General features: G+C 39.3%; 1 protein-coding gene across 8 annotated transcripts in view; it reads right to left on the minus strand.

The window, feature by feature from the left end:
• Positions 1-910: 910 nt before the first annotated feature.
• Positions 911-26507, minus strand: part of brd4 (bromodomain containing 4) — a 182634-nt gene continuing 157037 nt past the window's right edge. For all 8 annotated transcript variants that reach the window (XM_063035892.1, XM_063035888.1, XM_063035890.1 and 5 more), the window contains 9 exons: positions 22731-22792; positions 20098-20338; positions 17528-18124; positions 14149-14255; positions 10953-11118; positions 8847-8977; positions 5784-6010; positions 3843-4047; positions 911-2584 (listed from right to left, as the gene is read on the minus strand). In XM_063035892.1, the coding sequence (XP_062891962.1) occupies positions 2516-2584; positions 3843-4047; positions 5784-6010; positions 8847-8977; positions 10953-11118; positions 14149-14255; positions 17528-18124; positions 20098-20338; positions 22731-22792 (1805 nt within the window). In that variant the 3' untranslated portion in view covers positions 911-2515. The remainder of the gene's footprint in view (positions 2585-3842; positions 4048-5783; positions 6011-8846; positions 8978-10952; positions 11119-14148; positions 14256-17527; positions 18125-20097; positions 20339-22730; positions 22793-26507) is intronic.

Genomic DNA, 26507 nt, shown 5'->3' on the forward strand with positions numbered 1-26507 from the left:
TGAATCTGTTGGAATGACATGGAACCCCAGATTTGATTCTGACATCATAATGTTGACAAATAGGCACCTGTTTCATAACTTTACACCATTTCCAAGGGATGACTGTCAGCTTCAGAATTAACTGATCTGAAGCATTAGTATTGATTGGGAAGATTCAAAAAATTCTGAATTTACTTTGAAGCCATAGCAAATTTGGTGGTAAATATCCAGTTTTTCTTTGTGATTTGGAGGAAAACTAAATTGAACTATGCATTTAACTCAATCCTTTGTAAACAATGGAAGAATCCACAGCTTACAGCAGAAAAGCCATTGAGATATGAGGAGAAGATTCTTTGAATAATTCAAAAACAATCATATATATCTTTCTCTTCTCGTAGAGAGTTGCAACCTTCTTCACTTTTAAAATTCATTAGCACAAATTTCAGGCAATACAATTTGTAAACTATTCTCCAACATTTCAAGGACAGTATCCCTTGTGAATAAATTTTGAGGGACAACTTTCCCCAACACATTGCAAGTCAAAAGGCAGAGAAAGTTGGCCACTAAACCAGGTGAAACTATTGCTGAAAAATCAGATTTTACAACATTGTCATCTGCCAATACATCTACTCTATCAACATAATGTACTGAGCTCCTCTTAACTGGCTGTTAGTATCCGAAAGCTTTGTCAAATATCTATGGTCCTGCTAATAACGCTGATGATTAATGGTAGAGTTATGTAAAAATGGATTTTTAACTAACGTACTCTTTCCCTGAAAGACGTGACTTTCAGTTCTTAATGACAGCTTGATTTTAGTGAAGGTATTTGATCAGTATTCTGTATTGTCAGTGTACTTAAAGCATGATAATCAGGTATAAATAGTCACTCCAATAGAACAGTCTCTAAGTTTAAGAAAAAGACACCAGTGTATTGTATAAAAGGTGTGTTTATTCAATAATTGATACAGACCAAATGCAATTTTCTGCCTCTCAGTAAAACCAACTTTAAACTGAGGTTACCAACACTGGAGCTGGTACTGTATAGTGGGTATTTTGGCACATTAAAATATGTTCATTTTAAAAAAAGAAAAAGGATTAAAAACAGCTGAAAAAATAAAATTATATTTAAAGGCAAAGACGAGGAATGGTACATTAATTTAAATTGCCATATTTGCCATAAAACAATCACTCGTCTAATTCTTGCTGCAAAGTTTAACTAGGAGAACCAGCACTTCACTTGATGCTTTTAGCAAATACTAAAGAGACACTTGCACAGAAACAGCTTGTTTATTTTGTACAACCCTCTGAAGAAAAAAAAGCCCAGAATTGAACATATAAAGATAAAACTCACACCTGGGCCCCCAAATCGTATTGGAAGTCTGCTACATTAATAAAGTAAGTTTATAATTACACAGAACATACAAGTTAAGCATCGCACACCAACCATACCCACTATACAGCATCGGTTCGACACTACTCAAGGGCAGCTGAAACCTCTGGTTATTTGCAGAAAAGAAAGTCAGCACTTGTATCTTTGCTATTCAGAGGGACAACAGTACAAAACAGTTTCAGCAGTGCCATTCAACATTCGTATCTCCTGAGGTAATGAGACAAACAATTTCACCTACTTTGGTTGGTAGTCCAGCTTTGATCCCAAACACTGCAGAAAAGAAATTAAAACAGGGAAAAACAAAAATGCTTCAGATGGGACTGCTGTTTAAACTCATAACCTCCGACATACGATTTTTTTCCCTTTTTGTATTGCCATAACCATCACATGGCTTGTCAGAACATACTGAGCCTAGTATCTGAAAACTCTGTAGATAAACAAAACCTGCAGACAGCACTATGCACTGTAAAAAAAAGTAATGAAAACATAGTTGCACTGCTTAAATAGTCTATCCAGATTATACTGTTGTAACTTAGTGAAGGGGCCAGTTTTCCCAATTACAGGGGAATTCACCCATTTTATTTATGTATATATATATAATATACATATTATATATATATATATATCATAGTATCGCCCGGTTCTCTCATGAGCAGTGAAAGGAGACGCACTAGATTTATGGAACCAATGCAGCAAAACCGTTCAGCAAACAGGGCCCTGACACTGCAACAGTGAAACCCTGTTTGATTGAATACATCAAAATGTAATTGTGTCTTTTCATACATAGTGAAGGAGTTTGGCGAGGACAGCCTTGCAGCTAATGGGTAAACCCCTCCCCACCCCCTTTACAGTAGTATCATTCGGAAAGCTGGACGCACATTTGTGCACATGTTCTCTAAACAACAATAAGTTTTTTTTGTCTATTTGTTCATTCCTATATTGTGGGTTAAATGTAAGGCAGACTTCTGTCCATCCATGTCCATCCATCCATTCAAGGCAATGACTGAACGATTCGCTCACTCACTGGGTCACACATGCAGAAAGACGTGCACCAAGAACCTGGCCGAAACACTATGGTGCCACTTAACTCATGGAAAACAGTTCCGTAGTACTTTCAAGAGTCAGGATATCCCAAATAAGGAGCCCTCAGAAGAGATTCTCTTCAAATATTGCCATTAAGTCGCTCTGAAAATTCATGTCAATCGTAGCCGCCATCTAAATCACAGTAAAGAAAAGATGTAAGAAAATGTTCAGTGATACAGTTCACACGTCTCATCAATTGTCTTGCTAAATTTCAAACTTCAATTCTTCCAGATATTTTCATTTGATTGCTTTTTGTATATACTCAGTAATATGAAGAGCTGTCAAGCTAACCTTTAGTTAATCAAGGAACAAAAGCAGAGTTGAACAATAGACCAGACTCAAAGGCTACATGGAAACACAAGACACTGAGACTCATGAGACTGCAGGTGCTGGAATCTGGAGTGACAAACAAAATGCTAGAGGAGCTCAACAGACCAGGCAGTGATGACTTGCTGAGTTCCTCCAGCATTTTGTTGTGTTGTTCTAAAGGCTACATGGCCAGCCCTGCACATATTAGCTAAATGACAAGGAGCTTGTAATTCATGCTTATAGTCTGAGACAACACCCAATGCATTGCAGGATCAGTTCATGCCAAGATGTTCTTCTAAGTTCAATGGAAGACCCCTGTGATAGATACAAGACTAAAGAAGTGCATAATTTCAAGTCAGGGCTAAAACCTGTTAACGATGGCTTCAAATGAGGCACTGCCAATTCAGATTCAAGGTCTAACCTCTTACCCATTCCGCTTGCCCTATTTTAATAACGTCCCTTTTTTGTAACTTTCAGTTTCTAAATTAGAGACAGAAAGAGCAAAAGAAAATCAAATCACCAATCATCTAGCCAGAGTTCCTTCTCCGAAGAATTTTAGGAATTTTCCCCATCTCACCATCAAAATGTTCTGAAACTAGCTGTACAGGTGTTGATCAGGATTAACATTTTGATGTCAAATTCAAGATATTACCCTAAGATTAAGATTTAAAACACTAACTAATCACGCTAATGGTATTATTCTTTGTAATCAGCATGTTTAACGAACCAGGAAAATCCAATGAAAAAAACAAATCACCATGCCCCATAGGTGGCAATTTCTTCAAGGCCACTGGCCCTTGAGGGACCCCAGTGGTCAACAGCAAGTGAAAACTCATGTAACACACAGAAAGGTTGAAACCTTTTCTACACTTTTATGATACCCATGCACAAGCATCTTCCAGGAGATGTCAATAGAAAAACATTCAGGGAACAATAATTAAAAATAAATCAGGCCTATTTTTTCACCCCACTTCCTAGCTAACTAAGGGATGCACTGCTAACTGCAATCCTGAAGACGAAGTGACCATGAACACGGGCTCTAAGGGACAGAGTTTTGTTCAGGATTCTATTGTGTACTTACTGCTTCCTTCCGCCTTCGTTCCTGCTCCCGTTTCCTCGCTAGCTCTCGCTGCTGATCCAACATAGACTGTGAGGTTGGCTGAGAGCCCTGTTGTTGCTGTTGCTGCTGCTGCTGTTGTTGCTGCTGAAGATGTTGCTGCTGCTGCCTCCGTGCCTCCTCATGAGCTCTCCGGGCACACTCCAAAGCATCCTCCTCATCTCGACTTCTGCAGTGAAGAGCAGCATTTGTTCAGTTGCAGTCCTTCAGTTGAGTTCTCACTTAATCATATCAGTTGCTGTCATATTAAAATATACCCGAGTAAGACTGAACGAAGTGGCTTATGAGTTTCCTGCAGAGGAGCATTTAACAAAGTACGCCCACACCTAGGGTTTCCCTTGCACATTTAAAAGTGTCTTGAAATTAGTCTACAACCTAATAAATTAACTGTGCTTTTTGGAATAATTCCTCAAAATATTCATGGTATTTCTGTATCTGACCAACATGTTATTGCATTTGTTACATTGATAGCTAGGAGGGCCATCTTGTTGAAGTGGAAAGATACATCAGCTCCCACTTTGTCACAATGGTTCTCTCAAGTGATGCCATGTCTTAGTTTGGAGAAAATTAGAAGTCGAACCTTTGAACCTTTATTTGATTTTGAGAAAAGATGGGGCTCATTTGCTCGTTATGATCATTTGAGCTAATTGATAGATTCTTTCCACAATCTAATTGTAAATTTTTTAGTACGTTTTCTTTTCTTGCTGGCGGTTTGATGTTTATTTTTTAGAAGCTTTTTGTATGATGCATGACTCCGGGATTGTACACCTAATGGGTTCTTTTTTTCCTTCACTTTTCTGCTTAGTAGGTTTTTTTTGTTATCACAAAATTTTTTTTCAATCTTTAAGATAATGTCTTTTTTGAGACATTGTAAGTGTTGTTACTTCAATGTACTCGTTATTTTTTCTGTATAATATAACAATAAAAAAGATTTGAAAAGAAAAAAGTGTCTTGATTACAATTTGCTAAAAATCTGAGCTGAAAATGCCACCAGCATGGAAACAAAGAGATTTGGGACCTCAGACAAGCAAATGAACTGAACAGTGACATGGAGTGAACTGAAAATGTCCAGTTCAATGTCAAATTATGTAGATAAGGTTGGAAAAAGACTTAAGTGTGAGTTTAATTTCCATGTAATAGGTACCTACCTGTGCTGTACCTAACACAGCACAGGCTTCAAGGATGGGACAAACGGTTTACACAAACCTAATTGCATCTCAAGCTGAAATATTTGGATGTGATTTTTTTTTTTGCTCCTAAACACTGGCCAGAATTCTCTTGTCAACGTAACAACTAAACTACCCAATCTCAGTGTTACTTATCCACAATTCATACAGCAACTTAAGCAATGGGTTTCTTTTTTTGACAGAAGAAACTTGGCTATTATAGACCCAATATTTCAGTTTCTCCTGCTGCATTCCATGTTCTGCAGAATTGCACCTGAAGAAACAGCACACGCTGACAATAATTACTAGTTAGCTCCACCAAGAAAGAGAGCTCGCTGATCTGATGAGATAGATGAATTGTCATCCACAAAGGACCTTATCTGGTGCTCCTTCGGAACAAAATAAAATTGACTTTCATCAGGTAAGCTTACATGGGACCAGACACCTATTGCAGATGTTGAGGTGGAACAGGTTCACAAAGGTTGCTGACTGGCAATATGCAGAGGCAGCCAAAGATGTCTACATTAAAGTTGACTTATAATAATTAACTAAGGCAAAATATGAACACAAGAGATTCTGCAGGTGCTGGAAATCTTGAGCAACACACACAAAATGCTGGCGGAACTTAGCAAGCCAGGCAGAGTAGATGAAGAGGAATAACAGTTGGTGTTTCAGGCTGAGACCCTTCATCAGGACAAAACATAGGCTCGATAGTTTTAAGTGCAAAGGCTAGACTTGCCGCTGTCGCTCCTGTTCCATGCGGAGACGTTCCTTTTCTGCCGCCTCCTGTTGCATCTTACGGTACTCCTCCTGTGCTTTGAGCGCCTTTTCTCGTTCCTCCTTTTCTCGTGCCGCTCGCCTGAACTGCTCAAAGCTATCGCTTGATGACTTCGCTGTGGACGAGGGAGTGGAAGGTGTCTTTTTAACGAGACTTGCCCATGAGCCCATGTTCTTGATCTTGAGATCCTAAAGCACACATGCACAAAGAATTTAGAAGCTCATCAAAGTAAAATGTACAAATAACTGTGAAGCTGAGAAACTAAAAGGAAATAAAAGCATGGGTACAATTTAACACTTATTAACTTGAACAACAAATTGTGTTGCAAGCTTTCTTAAAAAACAAAAAAGTATTAACAATAGTCCAAAAGTAAATGAACATCTCATTCATCCAGCTCATAAACCCAAAGATCACTGCTTCAGAATGAATTATCAAACATCAGAGACACAATTCAGGAATATTACAGTTAAGATGAACATTTACTCCAAAATGATTGCTTAGGGGATAATCACAACTTGAGACTACACTATACAAATTGGGAAACCCTCACAATCAATCTTAGTTATAAAATTATTACGCCCAGGGGCCCTGGACAAAAGGGTCAAATAAAGCCAGCCATACTATTTAATGGATAATATTCTTGAGTAAAGCAAGGCCAGAATGCTGAGATTGGAATATGAAGCACTGTGGGAATTAAGTGACAAAAGGCTGGAGAATGTGAGCAGACAGCTGTTAAAGGTGTTGTTTTAACAGAAAATCAGAAATCAACTATAAGCACTATCAGCATCTAAAATCAGGACTTAGAAATAAATACAGGAGGAAAATCTAAAGCCTGACACAGGAAGGCATAAAAGTACCAACACAAAAACTGCATCCCAATAACAGAAACTGAAAAGACAATCACTGGAAAAATAAGGTACTGGGCAAACTAGGAGTAAAGGCCAACAAGCCCAAGTCTGATGTACATCTTACTGTACTAAAAGGAACAGTGGCAAAGATAGTGCATATGTTGCTTAGACCTTCTGGAATCATTTATATTCAGCAAAAGGCTCATATCTGGAAACCGCTAATGCAACACTCTTATTCAAGAAAGGAGGAAGTCAGAAGTAAAAGTCTACCAGTTAGTTAACCTGCAACCAATCTTTGAGGAAATGCTTGGAAAAATTAGGGAACTAACACCAATAGTTTTAGATGATCTTATTACAAAGTCCACATACTTTAAGAACAGGAAAATCATTTTGATGAACTTTTTAAATTTCTTTGAAGATCTAACATGCAAGGCCAGTAAAGGGGAATTGATACAATGGATATCAATTTCCAAAAGGCATGTAATATCACAAAGACATTTACTACAAAAAGTTAAGACACCATGGTCTTAAGGTGAATTATGAGCATGTATAAAAGAATGAACTCATTGTAGCGAAATTATTTGTGATGAACCGGTCATTTCTGAGTAAAAAAAAAGTGCAAAAATTTGTGGGATCCGTACTAAACATCACTGTTTACAATCCAGATGAATAACTTAGATGAAGGAACAAATTTGTTGATACACAAAGAAAAGGGAAAGCAAACTCAGAACGTGACAGAAATTGCAAAAAAATCCAGGCAGATAAAGTGAGTGGGAAAAGTTTGGCAGGTAGAGTATAATGAGGAGAAATTTGAGCTTAAGAGGGTGGTGTCAAATAGGGACTCCTGGATGGAGTTCTGTGACTAGTGATGCTTTGCAGAGATCCATCCTGGGATCTCACCTATTAGTGCTATATGTTGAAGACCTGGATGAAAATTTAGATGGGTAGGTCAGTAAGTTTGTAGATGATACAAAGAATGGTGCTGTGGATAGCATAGACGACTAGCAAAGAAAGGCAGGATCTAGATCAGCTGCAGATTAAGCACAGAGAAATGGCAGACAAAGTTTAACTTGGGCAAACATAAAGTGTTGCACATTGGAAGATCAAATGTAAAGGGAAAGTACACTGCTAATGGTAAGATCCTTAGCAGTGTTGATGTACAGAGAAAGTGGGGGAGAAAGCCCAAAGATCTCTGAAAGTGGCTACACAAGTTGATAGGGTGGTAAAGAAGGAATACTGCAAGCTTATCTTTATTATTTGAGGGATTAAGTTCAGGAATCACTGTGTTACAGCTTTTAAAAGCTAGTTAGACAACATCTAGCGTGTTGTATTCAGTTCTGGTTGCCCCATTAGAGGAAGGATGTTGAGGTTTTGGAGAAGATGGAGAGAGGTTTACCAGGATGCTCCCTAGATTAGATTGACATTTGCTAGGAGAGATTGGGCAAATCTGGATTGTTTTTTTCTGAACTGATGAAAGCTGAGGGAAATCTGATACAAGTTTTGTAAGATTATGAGAGGAACAAAGGAAGTAGAAAGCCTGTATCGTTTCCCCAGGTTTGAAATTCAAAAGCAGACGTGTGCAGAAAATTTCATTTTAAAAGCACAAGTGGTGAGGTGCTTGAAATGAGCATCCTAAAGTGGTAGCGGAGGCAAATATGATCAAATATTCAACATTCAATGGTGGTACAGTAAAAACTCACTAGGTTCCTCAGATGGTCATGATATCTGGAACTTGTTACTCCATAGTTTGAGATCACCAGTTTCAGAACAGGATGGATGGGGTTGTGTTATCGGGAAAACTGAGTGTTATCGAGAACAGGCAGGAAAGTGAAACCTAGACCAAGTTTAGATCATCTATGTCATACAGCCCTACATGTCCATGCCGACTACAGTAACCAGCAAGCCAATTCCATTGCCTGTACTTGGCCCATGGCCGTCTGAAGCTTATTTAGATGGCTTTTTAAATGTTGCTAATGTGGCATAGCTTGACTGAATAGCAGAACGGGGGTGGAAAAACTACAAGGCCTACTATTCTTAAATTCATAGGCTCAACTGTACTCTCACCACCACGCCTCAGATGAAGGTCAAGTCACAAAACACATTCCAGCAAGAATCAGCAACTTTGGGAAAGGAACAGAAAGAGGATAACATCACCAGTTAACATAAAGCTTCTCACTTTTTTGGGAGCGACAGGAGTTTTGGGTGTTTGTTGTTTATGCTTGTCTTTGTCCTGAGGAGAAGGTTGCGAGCTGTGTTCTGGAGGTCGAATCACTGGCCCTGCAACTTCCATGTGCTTCATCTCTGGTCCTGCAGGAGGAAAATACCCAGTGTTTCTAAAGACTGTCCTAAATCAACAAGTATTGAAATAAAACAGAAAATGATGGAAATATACACATCAGCAAGGTTTAGTGTTTTGTCTCTCCACAATGGGCACTGAACTCACTTGCATTACTGTTTTATTTCAGATGTATAACAGCTATAGTATTTTGAACCTTTCAGGGTACCTGACAAAATATTTGATTTGAAAAGTGGCAGAAGAGACTTTTCACAGTTAAAAATGCTGCATTACAATCAACATATTTATTCTCTTGCAGGAACACCAAATGGAAATCTATGGACAGATTTTTTTTACCATTGGGAGCTACATGAAAAATACAAAACAGAAAAGAAAATAAACACACTTTTTCAAGGCCAGGGCTTTTGAGCTGTAATCATTTCAGGTTAAATTTAAATAGGCACACATAGTTCAATTTTGAAATACTGTACTCTGAGCAGGCTTGACCATCTCAATGTTTTATGAGCCATGAATGAGACTGGAATAGCTAGAAATTGGAAACAAAATGTTAAATCTTTTTGAAACCTATTCCACCCTGTCATAGTTCCCTCAATTTTATAGCAGGGTCCATCCAATATAGAAAATTAGATATTTAAAAAATTGTATGAAGATCCCAAAAATGAAAGGTTGTAACTATCAGATATTCAAACCGGTATTCTTATTTCTGCAAAAATATTGAGGGATTGACCTAACAAAGGATTTTAAGATTTGAAAGAACACAGATGCTTCCACTTCAGCAGACAGCAGAACTTCAGTCAGTTACTTTTTCACTTGACATCATATAGAAAATTAATGTGAACATTTTAAGTTACGAGCTGGATTGTTCTTTAGTTCTAGAGATGGGGATTGAAAGAGAGAAAACTCCTCAAATCAAAAACCCTTCTGAAACAATCCATCTGCCTATCAGTCCCTGACACATCTGACATCCACCTTCAAGCTGCCCATTGACTGAAATAACAGAAAGCCCGAAATAAGTCAAAGATACTTACATTTCAGCACATAAAGAAATCCTTGTAAAATATTTCTGATATTTTTAAAAAATTGAGCTGATTTTTTCCAACAAGTTCCCATTAGCGGAAAAAAATGACAATAACTAGATAAATTTGTTTTAGTGATAAAACTTCAAAGATACTGCTAATGATCTACATGTTGTTTTCAAAGCCAATAAAAAGATTTGTACTGCAGTAGTGTTTCACAACTTCAAAACATTCCAAATTCCCTTTACAACCAATTCTATAAGTACCACTTTTGCAGGAAATATCTCATTTTGTGATGATTTAAGGGGTGTCCACTCTGGCTGTCAGATCAATCCCAACAATTCAACTGTAGCCTTCTACTCCAACTGGCACTTTGGGAGGTACGACAAAATCATAGCTCTTGGGGTAAACCGTACAGTTACAGGTAAAAAGTGCAAATTCCACACAGCCAGCACCAGATGTCGGGATTGAATGCAGACTACTTCAGCTGTGCAGCATTCACCATCAACTACTGTGCCACAAATGAAATCAATCTGCACAAGTGTTTTGTTCACATCTCCAAATGATTTTATAAGTCAGAAAGTTATGAATTCCCACGCTGAGACTAAAATCTAGCATTTACCCAGCACGTTCATCGCTGCCAAATATTTTCAAGTACAATGAATTACTACGAAGAGCAGTGACTGTTTTATCAGCACCAGTGATTAGCAACTTTGCACAGAACAATGTTATCTAAACTTCAATGAATGAATGACCACTTGTTTGGACGGCAGAGGTCAGGGAATTATGCCGGTGTGTTGTGCTGCAACAGTGTGCCCGTACAATCCCCAAGATTATCTCTAAATTGCAAAATTCTGATGTTTTTAAATTATGTCTCTTGTTCTGGAGGAAAAGCATAACCAAAGCACTATCTTCACATCCAAAGGAACGATATGATCCCTACAGCTGCCACAGCCTACTGTTTACTTACGGTGACCAATATGTGGAGGTGGTTTGCTTCCCTCCCTCTGTTTTGATGGCTCCTGGCGCATCGAAGGGCTAAATGGCTCATTTCTGATTACAGGTGAAGAGTGACTTTTCTCTTCTTTCATGTTTACCATTGGTTGTGATTGTACTATTGACGGAGTTCGGGGTTCCTGCAAAAGAATATATATTTCTTAGACCATAGCAATCCAAACCAAAACTGCTGAGGTAAAGCCTCCGAACTACTGTGAATTAGTGGTATCTCCACACATTTCCTACAGCATGTGGCTCACAACAAAATGGGACACATAAACTGGAGTGTCAAACAAGGGCAGTGTCTAGCAGGTTAGTGTGGAGGGATAAAACTATACTGGAACCTACGCTTAACACTCATTCCTATAACGCTCTTTGCCTTTGAGTCACTGGCACATGTTCCAATCCCAGTCTTAGCATAATTCAGCATTGGGAACAATGCTGAGAGTGGGAAGAGCGAGGAGGACTGTCCACTGGCTGGCAAAGGAAGTATGGGCCGTTATTACATCTGCATCACGTGGTGACTGACCATCCAAATCTTATGCTCTCTTCACTTACTGTTGGACATGATGGGAGCTGCTGCTTTTCCAGAGAAATCTCTACTTGAAATGATATCTTGAATTAGATCCCATAAGTATGCATGTCGCCTACCATTCCAAATTTCAGATGTGGCTAATCCCTCAAACCAAACCTTCAGTAGGACCGAAGATTTAAAAACTAAAAATGCTGGGGGGGATGGTGGAATCAGGTCAGATAGCTTTGCAGAGAAGCATTTCAGACCAGAGGCACTTCACACTGAGTAGTGAAGCATCTCTTGCGAAGTGTCTCAAGCATGACTTGTCATGACAAACTTTTTAAGAACATAAGGCGTAGAAGCAGAAAAAGGACATTCAGCCCATCAAGGCGGGGAATATAGCATTTTTGTTTTGAAAAATGGTGTTAAAGAGTTCCAAACCATGCTTCATGCATTGGAAGTCTCTGATAGGCAGGATTTTCCCAGGCTTAGTTGAGGGTTCAAAGTAGAAGACAAGTCATGACAAGCCTTTTAACACCAAAAGACATAGAAGCAGAATTAGGCCATTTTGCCCATCGAGTCTGTTCCAGCATTCCATCATAGCTGACTTATTTAGCCCCTGAACCTCATTCACCTGCCTTCTCCCCATTTCTTTAATGCCCTTACTAATAAAGATCCCATGAACTTCGGCTTTGAATATACCCAATAACTTGGCCTCCACAGTCACACACGGCAATGAGTTTCACAGATTCACCAAATACCTCCTCATCTCTGATCTAAGGGAAACACCCTTCAATCCTGAGGCTGTGCCCTCTGGTCCTAATCCTTCCTACTATTGGAAACATCTCATCCACATCCATTCTGTTTGGCCTTAAAATGTGACTGTCAGTGTGCAGAGAAATTAAACTTCCAGATTATCTCAACTGTAGACAAAAAGGTGAAAGTGTTCATTTCTACATGACATTGAAGGAAGATCAGGCACCAAAATTATGCGCGAAGCACAAGAATTATTAATTTATCTCATTATTGTACACTCAGTCATCACGGTGATGTTTATGGTCTGCTGCTACAGCTCATCCATTACAAGGTCTGACATGCGAGTTCAGAAATGCTCTTCTTCACACCACTGTTGTAACATGTGGTTATCCGAGCTACTGTTGCCTTTCAGTCAGCTTGAATCAGTATGGCCATTTTCCTCTGACCACCCTCATTAACAAGGCGTTTTCACCCACAGAACTGCCGCTTACTAGCACCATTCTCTGTAAATTCTTGAGACTGTTGTGCGTGAAAACCCCAGAAGATCAGCAGTTTCTGAAATACTCAAAAAAACCCTGTCTGGCACCAACAATCATTCCACGACCAAAGTCACTTGGGTCATATTTCCCCATTCTGATGTTTGGTCTGAAGACCAACTCAACATCTTGACCCCAGGCCTGCATGTTTTTATGCATTAAGCTGCTGCCTCATGATTAGCCAATTCGCACTATCAAGCAGATGTACCTAATGAAGTGGCCACTGAGTGTACATTTAGTTCCAAGTAAATTGATGGGTTTTGAATTGAAGGCCATTGATCAGTCACACTAATTACAGCTTTAACTCCTTTCAAAAAAAGTGCTGAAATATGAATGCCTGTTACATTAAGCAAAGTGTACTCTGCAAACTCAGATGCACTATTACACCAAATTACACAAGGACTGAATGCATTGATTCCTGTCCATCATTTGAATAGTTCCATTGCCTGTGACAGAAGGCTTCATTGCCATAGAATAGCTTCAAGGTCATTGCAACAGGAAGCCACTGCAGATGTAAGTAGTTTTACAGGGGTTGAGAGAGCAAGAGAAGAAAGGGATTAATGGAATAAGTCCACTCCCAGAAGAAATCCTATTGGTTTGACTCATTCTTGTTGAATTTGAGAAGCTTAAATCATTATATTGTGACTGCTGTTGCACAAGACATTAATTATATACCATTATGAAAACATCATTCATGTACAATGCTTTTCAAAACAATTCTCTGATTAGGGCAATAAGTGAACTATAGAAATTATTAACACCTCTGGCTTGATCCCAAGAATATTTATCAACAAAGTGACAGGGAATAAAAAAAAACTGGATGGGTTCCCACTTGTCATCAATAGCCACAAAACCTTTGCGTAAATGTGCATACACGTTATAATATCTGCCCAGCAACATTCACTTAATTAGGTGCATATTTTCTAAACATGCCTTTTAAATATTGCTATCATTTTGCAGACATGGCATTTATTTATTTAGAAATATAGTGTGGAACAGGCCCTTCCAGCCCTTCGAGCCACACTGCCCAGCAATCACCCAATTTAATCCTAGCCTAATCATGGGACAACTTACAATGACCAATTAACCAACCAATCTTTGGAATCTGGGAGGAAGCCGCAACTTTTCCCTGAGGAAACCCTCGTAGTCATGGGGAGAACGTACAAACTCCTTACAGACGGCAGCAGGAATTGAACCCTGGTCACCGGTACTGTTAAGGCGTTGTGCTAACCACTACGCTACCAATCCGCCCTCGGGTTTAAAGGCTCCCTGGGAAGTTGTAAACAAAACTTTAAAACACTTGTGCCGTTGGAATGGATTATACTCTGGCCCACGTTACATTGAACTGAAGAGATTTTTTTCACCTGTTTTTTAGTCTGTACATTTCTTGGAGGTGACTGGACAAGAGATGGAAATTGTGGCAGCGGTGGGGAATGCATCAGGAGCGGAGAAGACACATCTGCCATATGAGCTGAGAAAAGCAAGCACGAAAAATTAAGTCACAATCAATTTTCCATTAAAGAAAAAGACTTGTACTTAATTGGCACTCTTTGCACCTTCAAAAAATTTTCAAGCACATTTTTACCCCAAAAAGTGTGGACACTATTGTAAATGGGAAAATGCAAAAGCCAAGTTACAAAGTTGTCCTACAAGCAGAAGTGTAACAATGTTAGATATTCTTCGAAAAATGTTAGGGGATAAACATTTACCAGAACAATGGGGTTAATTTCTTCAAAATAGTGTCAAGAAATCTGATATATGGAGTCTTGGTTTGATGTCTCATCCTGAAGATGTCAGCATCAACAATGCAGAACAACTGTGGTGTCAGCCTAGATTTTTGGCGCTCAAGTCTGTGTTGTGGTACTCGATGGAAAGGTTGTGCAAAGGCAGCAACCAATGAACATCTGGTGACACAATCATTGATTTCTTCCTCTCTGGGTTAAGGATGAACTTTTGTATGTACAGATTGCTTTTTTACCCATTTAATACACGGTCTAAAAATCTACACGATAAACAGCTTGCAACTGACCACATTTCACCATGGAAAACTAATTTTATGGGGAAAAACCTGAATGCAGATAGCCTCTACACAACCTGGAAACACTTTTGGGAAACTCATCTACTCCAAACAGGCTGCCGAAACTACTGACCACTTATAGAGTCTCTGCTTGTATTTTAAGAACACACTTCACTGTCTATAAAACTACACAGGGTGAAAGGAGGTTCATTTACTCAGCCCTACCAGCACATTTAATCCCACAACAGCTGTTATTTATCTGTGGTGCTGAAGACCTTTTCATTACATATCCAATTCCTCACATAGTATTGTAATATTCAAATAAAGTCCTGAAAACTCTCCTCCTCAAAATTATATTCACATTCTTGTTCAATGATTGCTTGGTTTACAAACATTTATAAATTTTTACCATACCGTCATTAATTCTCTGGGGCATACATCTTTGAATTAAAAAGCAATTTAAAAAATAAATAGCATGCTGCACTCCACCTAAGACACATTTTGACCCAACTTTCATGCCAGAGGTCAGTTAACACAAGAGATTCTGCAGATGCTGGAAATCCAGAACAACACACACACACACAATGATGAAGGAACTCAGCAGGTTAAGTAGCACCTATGGAAAGGAACAACTCTGTTCCTTCAGACAGACAGATGTCGACTGTTTATTCCTTTCCACAGATGCTGCCTGACCTGCTGAGTTTCTCCAGCATTTAGTGCGTTGCCAGGGGTCAGTACTCCACTATGATTTATTACTTTCCTTAAGATGGATTCAAAATGTTCCCGCATTTGCACATTAACTGATCAGTAAATTGTAGAGCATTGATAGTACAAAATAACCCTTGGTAAAATAAGACTTAGAACCTAAAAGTATTATCCCTGGAAGAGGGTCATGCTAAGAGTAGAGGTGTTATAGAGGTGAGATACAAGTAGATCAGAATCAAGTGGTTTCTGCCCATCAGTTTGCTGATGGTCCTGTGGCTGTGGCTTGATACAACATGTGAATGACGGATCTTTTGAAAGTGCTGATATGTTCAGTTGGTTCAGCATTTGCAAGAAATATGTAAACCAGCATAACGCTCACCTTGCAGGGAATTTGCACTTGCAAATTCTAAAGCAGCCAAAACAAACCTTCAAGGGTTAATGTGGATAAGACAGGGTTCCCTTAAAAGAAGATGCTGTGACACACTATTACCTTGACAGATAAGTAAACAAATCCAGGCTTCAAGGGGAACCAAACATTGCCTTGATAAGGTGAAGGCAAAACACTGAGAATAACTGTAAAAAATCAAGCCTCTCTCAGTCAGAGAATCAAAACATCTAAACTTTTGCAGAGGTGTACCTGGATGACAATTGCTGTGCTACCAAGATTATTACATTGCTCCTTGCCCTCTTCACTTAACAATATTGTGTGAGAATAGAATGTAGAACCGTGCAGCACGGTACAGGCCCTTCAGCCAATGATGTTGTGCTGACTCTTTAACCTACTCTAAGACCAATCCAACTCTTCCCTCCCACATAGCCCTCCATTTCCTTTCTATTCGGACTACTACGTACTACATGGGAAAAATATGCAGGACTGGACAACCTATATTTCCCCCCCTTTTTAAATTGACCTTGTTATGGATCACTATAACAGCACTGATGTTGAAGTGGGCGTAGGGAAAACAGAACAGATAAAATATTGAGAGGTATAAAGTGAAAAGACCCTCTTCCTGTTATCTTATTCAACACTTCTGTGGACATTATAAACAACAAGCTTTGTCCACCAGTAACAATGCCTGTGGACATGTGGCTAAAAGAGGCCATTACACACATACAGGTGTTCTTCGCCAGACCTATACTACTCTTGTATTTTTATTAAAAGTAATAGATGAGAGTGCTAGCAATATGTTCAAGGCAGGGCATTTGGTGAATCTAAAGATCGCCTTCCCAGACATTTGGAAGTGATGCAAAAATCAGGGTGGCCATAGACAACATTAGTGCAATCCTTAACAGCACTGAATGGCATATGGAGGAAATCATGACCAGACTGTACGTACAATGGCCATGTTAGAAGTTTGAAAAGACACAGTCAAGGTGATACAATCTAGTGAGCAATGTACAAGAGAAAAGAGAGCAACAGTTCACTACAATACGGCTTTCAGTGGTGTTCCACTCCAAACAGTGAGCGCCATCTTCAAAGGCAATAAACACACCATTGAGTGCAGAATAAAATGTGAATAGAAAAATGACGTGCATTGCTACAGGGAGCGTTATCAAATGAAGAAAGATATCCAGATTTCTACTGATATTTTGTTTGAGCCTCAATTAGTAGTGATCCACTGGGGGGAAAAGATATGAAGAACTCTTGAACATGGTAAACTCTATCAAGCCCAGATTCACCATAACCAATTGAATATCTCTTCCTCCTACCATTATGATGTGCAAACCCAAAATGACTACTTTATGAGCATTTAACAAGGTACATCATTTATTTTAAAATATTAACTAATAGTTAAATAATATTTAGCTACTTCAGATAGTTCTTTAATGTATTTAATTTTCTTTGGACCAAAATTCTTGAGCTCTGGAACACAATCTGAATTCTTAGCCTCAAATGGGAAAACCCTTTATGATTTGCAAAATTTTGTCTAACAGAACATTTTCCAGGAATCCATTCCTTCTGAAAATTAAGGAATAACTGTACAAATCAGTCAGGAATGAACGTTTATAAGACTCCTTACCTGTGGAGTAGGGGTCAGGCTTCGGCTGTCGTGGGGAATGGTGGTGCTGAATGACTTGTTGGGGTTTTGCCTGCTGAGGGGGCTGGTGTTGTGGCTGTGGCGGGGGCTGTTGGATGTGTGGTGGAAACTGCATGGGTTGTATGTGTAGGGGCCTTGGTTGATGTTGCTGCTGCTGCTGCTGTTGTACCTGCTGTGGGGGAAGAGGCTGCGGCTGGGGATGTGGCGCAGGCTGAGTGTGCGGTGGAGGCTGGGGCTGTGTGTGTGACGCCTGTGGTTGGTTGAGGACTGTCTGTGGCTGTGGCTGCGGCTGGGGCTGGGGCTGGGACGAGGTCGTTGAGAGAAGTGGGGTTTGATTCTGGACCTTTTGCAGCTGCTGTAAATACAACTGCACTTGTGAAGTATGTAGGGGGATTGAGAGATGAGACTGTGGTTCTTCTTCTTCTAGAATAGCTGGCGGTTGTGTCATCTGCGGGGGCTGTAATATAGGCTGTGGAACCATAGGTGGGGACTGTGTGAGAGGCCGAGGCTGTTTCGGAGGTAATGGTGCTGCTTTACCGCTGGGTCTGGATGGCTGTTGAGGCAGACTACTGTGCAAAGCTAAAAAGAAACAAAACATACCATGTTAAATTATTATATTTGTTTTCAGCATGCAGTAGGCCATTACAAGTACATATATGGACAACCAAACAACACACCTACAGACTGTTCATTTTCTCTCCCTTTTATCACTTATTTCTTAAATATTGTCAGGACTTACACCTTTATTTCCCTATTTGAAATTGGATTCTAATCACCAATCCACCACCCAATTCCTGACCTATGTTCACCCACCATGGGGGAGCTCTACCCAACATTTGCAATTTAATTGGTGGATGATATCCTACACCTTTTACATCTCAACTTTGCTTTTTTCTTTAGAAACATGCCCTGGCATAACCTTTTATAAGACCATAAGACATTGGAGCAATTAGGCCATTCAGCCATCGAGTCTGCTCCTCCATTCCATCATGGCTGATCCCGGATCCCACTCAACCCCATACACCTCCCTTCTCACCATATCCTTTGATGCCCTGACCGATCAGGAAACAATCAACTTTCGTCTTAAGTAAATGCATGGACTTGGCCTCCACCACAGTCTGTGGCAGAGCATTCCACAGATTCACTACACACTGGCTAAAAAAATTCCTCCTTACCTCAGTTCTAAAGGGTTACTCCTCAATTTTGAGGCTATGCCCTCCAGTTCTGGATTACCACTCCTCCCCCCACAAGAAACATCTTCTCCACATCCACTGTATCTAGTCCTTTCAGCATTCAATAGGCTTCAATGAGATCCCTCCCCCTCCCCCCACATTCTTCGAAACTCCAGTGAGTACAGGCCCAGAGCTGCCAAACGCTCCTCATATTCATTCCCAGAATCATACTCATGAACCTCTTCTGGGCACTCTAAACACTTTCCCTCTTCATTTTTTTCTTAAATTCCCCACTCCATCCATTCTATCAGTTTCATCAGCAGAAGTAAACATTAATAAGCATATGGTTATTTGCATATCCATAAAACAATTTTGCTAGCCCAGGTGAATGGAAATGATATCTAGCAGAATAATATACATAACACAAGGACAGAGGCCATATGTTATGATAACATATGAAGCTGAGCAGCAAATTCAAGGACAGTTTATGTCACACTTATCAGACTCTTGAAAGGACCTCTTGTACATTAAGATGAACTCTTGGCCTCACAATCTACTTCATTACGATCTTGCACTTTATCATTTACATGCACTGCACTTTTATAGTAGCTTTTACACTTTATTCTGCATGGTCATTTAGGTAGATTATCAAAAATGCCTGCAGGAAAGTGAATCTCCAGGTAGCAAATGGTGACATATATGTACTTCAATAATAACTTTACTTTGACATATATTGAGATACCATCCAGACACATGGTGCTGAATTGAGGTAGATCGGAGTAGTACAAAAGGAAATCAGAATCCAGAATATACAGTATATGGTATCATATACACACTTTGATGATAAATCTTACTTTGGACTTTACCTTACTCTAGCTTAGTGCAATGGGTAATGATTTGATCTGCATGAACAGTATGCAAGGCAAGCTTTTCATGGTCCGTATCATGTGACAATAATAAACTAACACCACTAACATCAGAAACACAAGATAATGCAGATGGAGCAACAGACAGCTAAAAAAATTCAACAGATGGAGCAGCATCTGCGGAAGGGGGGAATTGTCGCCATTTTGGGGCCTGATGCAAAGTTTCAGCCTGAAATGATGACAATCCTTTCTTTGCAGGTGCTGCTCCATCCACTGAGTTACTGCTACAAATTATTTGCCGTTCCATCAATGTAACATTCATTCTGGAGGTGGGTTTCAATACCAAATAATACTTTAATTAGTGCTTTTCCAAGCAGAGAACACAATATAAAATAGACCCACTTAGCACTTCACCTCAGTGAATCCTAGTGAAAAGATTAATGGTGATTATACAATTTCAAAGGTTTTGTCAGGTGGTGTGCTTTAATAAGAGACTACGAAAGAGATCGTGTACCTGGCGGTGACACCACTGAGTGCTGGGTGAGGTGAGGGGGCGAATGCTGCTCGGGTGGCGGTTGCAAATGCGTCTGCAGCTCGCTTTGGTGAGGAAGGTGCATCATGGGCTGTCCAAAGTGCGGCATGGCATCATAGGCATTGGTCAATATCTGTGGCTCCATGACTGGAAGTGGAGCAGGTACAAACTGTTGAGGTGATTGCTTCATCGGCTGTGGGGGCTGATGGTGGTGGTGATGTTGCTGCAGGGAGAAGAAAAAAAACTCATTAATCTTTATTTTTTTTAAAATAATGTTAGTCTTACTTTAAATTCTGTATCACTCACAATGTTAAATGCGTTTTTAAATTTCATAGGCAATTTTCTCTCTAACCTTCTTTCATTTAGAGCTAATTTGCTTCCAGTCCACAGAGCGCATAGTTCAAGTGATCCTGAAAACACAACCCTACTCAAGTAGTTCAATTCTTCCTTCTTCAAAAATTGATGCAGTTGACCTTCATCTTCCACAACCAAAACAATCGATTAGGAATGACCATGACGCCTGAAAGATCAAATCTGCTTCTACCAAATCCTACTGTGTTCAGATTAGTTTACTGTCATACACCAGGGTGCAATGAAGTTCCTTGACAACGGCTTGGTGCAGCATAAAATTCCACAGCCTCCAATGGTCACAATCAAACCAAACCATGATGAAATGCACTTTCAAGTTTATGGTGAAAAAAAAACAAGCTAAAACTTACTTTTAAACTAAACAAAATGAGTAAATGTGACAGTGACATCATTAATTTTCTCCTCCCTGGCTTGAGGGTTTTGAGGGAGGGAGAAAATTACACTAAGTGTTTGTTTTTAAATCAACATTCTTAAGAGGGAGGGACAATTTGCTAGGTTGGGAAGGAAAGATGCTGTTGGCTCAGTACTGAAGACATTCTGATGCCTGTTGAAAATGCAAAACCAGATTTCCTACACACTAAATACTTTCTAATGGGCTATTATCCATTTCCATCCACCTCCTATCAAATTAACACTCTTCAATCTAAGTACCAAAGGGAATCTAAGCACCTTTGCCCATGCTACAGTAAACTCTCCCAATTCAACTCAGGAGCAGAAAAAGCCAGTCTCATTAGTCAGCAGTCTCTGCCGGTTTAGTAAATCTCCCATGTCAGAAAATTAACTGCATGGGATCCAGATATCAGATGTTTACATGGCACTAATGTGGTAATAAAAAATTAAAATGGAACAACAGGAAGAACCCCAACTCTTCATCAAGTCTCAATCTGGAAATATTAAGCTCAAATTTTAATTAAAATGGAACTTTTTAAAAACAAGCCTTTACAATAAACTCAGTTCTGTAATAAGATTGATTCCAGGAGACTTGTAGCTGTTACATCTGTAGGAGCGAGTGTCCAATTTAGCTCATGTCCTTTTGTGTGCAGAAAATTTAGGAGTGATCACATTGAGCAGTTTAAAATATTAGAATAGGGTAGATACAGAGAAATAATTACGTTGGGGAAGTCAAGACTTAGGGAAACATCAATTAAAAATTCAAGCTAGGCCATTTTAGAGAGATTTTCACCAAAGTAGTAGTCAAACAAGTAACTATGTCTCCTTAAGACTTCATGGGGTCAACTGGAGCTGTGGAAACTGGGAATAACAAGAAATTGTGGATAAGGGCAATAAGGAAAAGTCAAAGGAATACGCGCAATACTGACCAGTCACAATCTAAATAATTGGGACAGCATGAAAGCACACAAGCTATAACAAAATGTTCTAATTTATGGACTTTGGATGGTGCTGAGAAACACCAGGGTGGATGAAAACCTGGGAGCTTTCAAACATGTCCATTTGAAGCTTCATGTGGAATAGCTGACATTCACTGAGCTTTGCCTTTAACTCTGGTACAAATAATACGTACTTTATAATTTTTACTCTCCATTTAATAGCAAGCAAATAATCACCCAACCACAATATTAATTATTTTTCCTTGGGAAGAAACATCTGGTGGGTGACAAATCTCCCCATCCCAAATGTACATTTTCATTATTTACTGTAGCACTATCTTTTTTACATTATTAATGGCTCAGGCCAAATCAGGCAACCAGCTTGAAGGACCTCAAGGAGTGAGTGGTGTACAGTAATGAAGGAGTCCCAGGCGTAACAGCCCTCTCTCCTACTTAGCCTGACTCAGACATCACTGAGATTATGGGCAGCTTGCAGGTAAAAATCAAGCTTACATCTTTATAATCTTTCAGGGTCCATTGGTGCACAGTTATTACCCCTCCTCCACTAAAACATTAAGAACCTTCCTATTGCATCTTAGAGGATACAAAGGGGAGGATAATATCCTGAAAGTCAATTTTCAGAGGCCCTACAAATACAGCTTTGAAATACATTAACAGTTGGCTTGTTTCCTTTTACAGGGAACAAGAGACTGTTGCTCACTGCTTTGGAGTGAAACAAAACAGGTAAAGGTAGTAGAATGATTAACATGCTGGGACAAGAGAGGTGGAGGGAAAAAAAGAGCGGATGAAGAGTCTGAAATGTTTAGTTTCTTTTAGGCAGAAAATGAAATTCTCAAAACCCAGGCCACCCCCACCAGTAAACAAACAGCAGTGTCTCGGCTCGTTGATCATTCCTACCTTCTTCTGCTCCCGTCCAGAGCGGCTCTTGTGGCTGCCATGTTTGGTTTTAGGTGGCACCTCTGCAGAAGAGAGTTGAAATTGAGATGTGCTGGCTGATGGACAACTAAATCTAAACTATACTATATAAACAAGAGCCCTGGGTGATTTAAATGATCTAATAGAGGACCTCTTTACACCAAAGTACAACAGGATGTGTGTTTGCACTGTAAGGATTTTTAGAGGTTTTTGTTGTTGAGTGACAGGCATTTTTATAGTTTAAAAACACTGGACAACAAAGATTTTGCTTCCTGCATACCTTTAGGTATATCTTATGGATTTTTGGGCAACTGATCATGAAAACCATGAAATTTCCCAATCACTCACCATTTTTTAAAAATAAACTTATGTTTATTATTTCAATAGATAATTCAAGTCAATTAAAATGTTGCCTACAATGTAAGCTGGAAAGTTTCCTATCTCGTCCGGGCATGCTTAGGCAGCGCGGCTGTTGCATGGCAGCACAGGTTTTAGTAATAATTATTGGGTTCAGGACTGCAAGGATGGAATTTGCTATCACCAGACACAAAAATTTCTATAAAGGATTTTGATATTTGAGACAGATGCTTCCCAGAATAACTGATGCCAAGATTAAGGAAAGCCTTTTTGTTGGTCCACAAATCAAACAGGTCATCAATGACAGGCAATTTGAGGAATTTGTAGTGGGACCGGAGAAAATCACATGGAAGGCATTCAAGGAAGTTGTTGAAATTTTTCTCAGCATCTGCAGAGCACCAAACTACATGCAGCTGGTTGAAAGCATGCTTCAAGCATATAAATCCATGAAATGCAACATGTCACTAAAGATTCATTTTCTGCCTTCCCATTTAGACTTCTTCCCTGCAAATCTTGGTGCTGTTAGTGACAAGCATGGTGAAAGGTTTCACCAGGACATGGTGGTCAGGGAGAAAAGATACCAGGGCAACTGGGATCCGTCAATGCTGGCGAATTATTGTTGGACACTTAAGCGAGAAGCCTCAGACAAGTACAAATGAAAATCATTAACAAAATATTTTTAACTTAGTTGAACAATTGCAAAGCATCTGCACCATTATGCAATTAAATACATTATATTCAATAAGTTAATCTGTTGTTTCTCCAAATTCCTACATGATACAAGTAGTCTGAAATTATATTTGGGTTCATCTTCGAGCAGTCTATCATAAACAAAAAAAATTCTGAGGAAGCAACACTTTTGAAAAAATTTGCTGTCCAGTGAAATTAGTAAGTATTACCCTTTGTCTATCCCACTGCATCCTAAAGGGCAAGAACATGATATCCAATCCAAGAAATTACTCAGTTGAAGATTTCCACCCGGTGATCTGAATAATGCTTTCCTACACTTGAACAATGATTTCCAGTTGACCAACAGCACAGGTATAGATACAATAAAGATTCAATGAGGTCCTTGATCAATTATATTCATATCATTTGATGCTGCTCAATGACCTTTCAGGTTAAAGTTCTATTTCTCCATTAAGCACAGGCAACTTATTTCAAGGCTGTTGCTAGTGGCACAGAGTAGACAGCAGTGTTCATGTCATTTTCCCTAACAATATGGAAATTGTTGGTTTCACTCCACATGCATCTGATGTTCAACAGATTACAAAACAGCTGAGGTAAGTAAATATGTGGGAAAAACCTTGTCCTGCATAACATGCTGTAGGGTTTCACTGCTGTGTAACATGGTGTAAGGTTTCACTGATAATGTAGTGGTTTCTCTGTAGCAGCAATGTTTGGGTTATGACTAGAGATAACGGGGTTTGGAATGCTGTTGTTCTTTCTCATGAGCTGGAAGAGAGATTTTTGTGGTCTTTTTCCGGGCAGAGGTGAGGAGAGAAGACGCGAATGGAGAGAGTTGGTAGACCAGCCATCCAGGTGGACTTGGAGCGAGGGTCCGAACGGCAACAACAATTGAAGGAGGTCGATGGTGGACGATCGACTTATCAGTGAGCTCCAACATTGCGCAGCAGACTGTTTAATAAGACTGGGCCCTTTTTATCATCTCTTTACTAACCAAAGTAAGAATTATAAAGCTTAATTGTTTACTCGCATATTGTGTACTGTTTGTTATTTCGGGGTACTGATTTGTAACGGGACACACCGCGCAGCATCCGCCCAAAGTTTGACCGGGCCAGGGGCCATCACCCCTATATTAAGCCACTGGCCGAAGCGAGAGTTACACCTGTAATCATATGAGCCTACCACCCCCTACTATGGTGGTGTTTCAGAGACCTATCTAAACCCTAACGGTATTTTATAAGAATATGAAAAATGAGCACTGAAACACTATCTGATTAACTGTATTATTCATTGCTTTCTTCCAGATGTTGATGAACCAAAAGATCACAATTTTCTAATTTTATGCAAAAATAATCATGTTCTTTGGTACATGCAGCTTTTTAATATTTTCATTAACCAGTTGTGTATTATACAAACAGAATGCAATCAAATTGGTTCTGGCAAAGATTACATGACAACTATTAAACAAGCTTATCTTCTAAACAGAAGGTAGACCCACAGGGGTTAAAGCAGTTCTCAGATGTTCACAGTTGCCAAGTGGAAGAGATAGTGGTAAAACATAGGTTCCGTCAACCAATCTGCTACCACTCCCTCCCCCACCAAAGATCATGCCTGCACACACAGGTTCACCATGAAAAAAAATCAGACACTGCTCAGTGCATTGTATAGAAAAAAAATTCTATAATACTTGAGACTTCAAGTCAATATTTAGTACAATGAAATATGCATTGTTGTAAATGCCGAATATTTGACAAAATATTTGCTAAACTTTCACATTATGACAATTGCTTATATATGAAGTTTCACAAAACTACAACATCTCAGCTGTGAAAAATTAACTGCATTAATTTACTCCAGTCTTACCAATGGTATCAATTCTGTAATCCTCTGTGTTCCACCTAGATCAAATGCCCCTTTACATTAACAGAATATATGCCAAATTATTTGTAAAAAAATTCTTTGACCATTTGTAACAACAGGAAAGTACAAAGGAGGTACAATAGCTAACAAAGATCTTGGAAGTTGAAAAGTATGAAACAGGAATATGAATGAATGAAAAGCTGGTAAATATCATGTGAGTTCACACTTTGCAGTGAAAGAAACAATTTGTAACTTTATATTACAACTTTCCTTTCACTGAATGCTGAAGTGCATGTGTGTGTGCAGGTGCATGCATGCGCGTATTGCAGTAGCCATTTATTTGGAACAACTCTTTAAAGAAAAAAAAATCATTAAAACAGTCGAGATTTCCTTAGTTTATTTGGCTCACTATGCCGCTTAATTGGGACAGGAGACAGTTCCTAACTAGTGTCAGTTGTGCACTTGTGTGGCCATTAGACACTACACCATAATCAGTGTGATCAGTTTTTAAATAGTGCGAGTTGCCTGTGTTTGCATTCAGAAAACTGTGATTTTTGTCACTGACTGTTGGTGAGATAAGCAGCAAGCCAATTCCGAATTGTTTTGCTCAGTGCGGTTTCAAGCATTCAGGCTTGGAAACGCCAGAAACAGATGGGAGTAAAAGCAGAACTATTTCACTACTTCCACAAGTTAGGAACTGCAAGGAATTTGAAGGCATCAACAATCATCTTGAATATTACAATGAAAATGAAGATTTGGAGGATGCAATAGTCTAAAGCAATGTATGGAGGCAGTCAATTATCTGCACTAGATGCCTGCACTGACATTGTTCAATGAAAATGCGGCAGATGAATT

This window comes from Mobula hypostoma, chromosome 29 (genome assembly GCF_963921235.1).
Source record: "Mobula hypostoma chromosome 29, sMobHyp1.1, whole genome shotgun sequence".
Taxonomy (NCBI): domain Eukaryota; kingdom Metazoa; phylum Chordata; class Chondrichthyes; order Myliobatiformes; family Myliobatidae; genus Mobula; species Mobula hypostoma.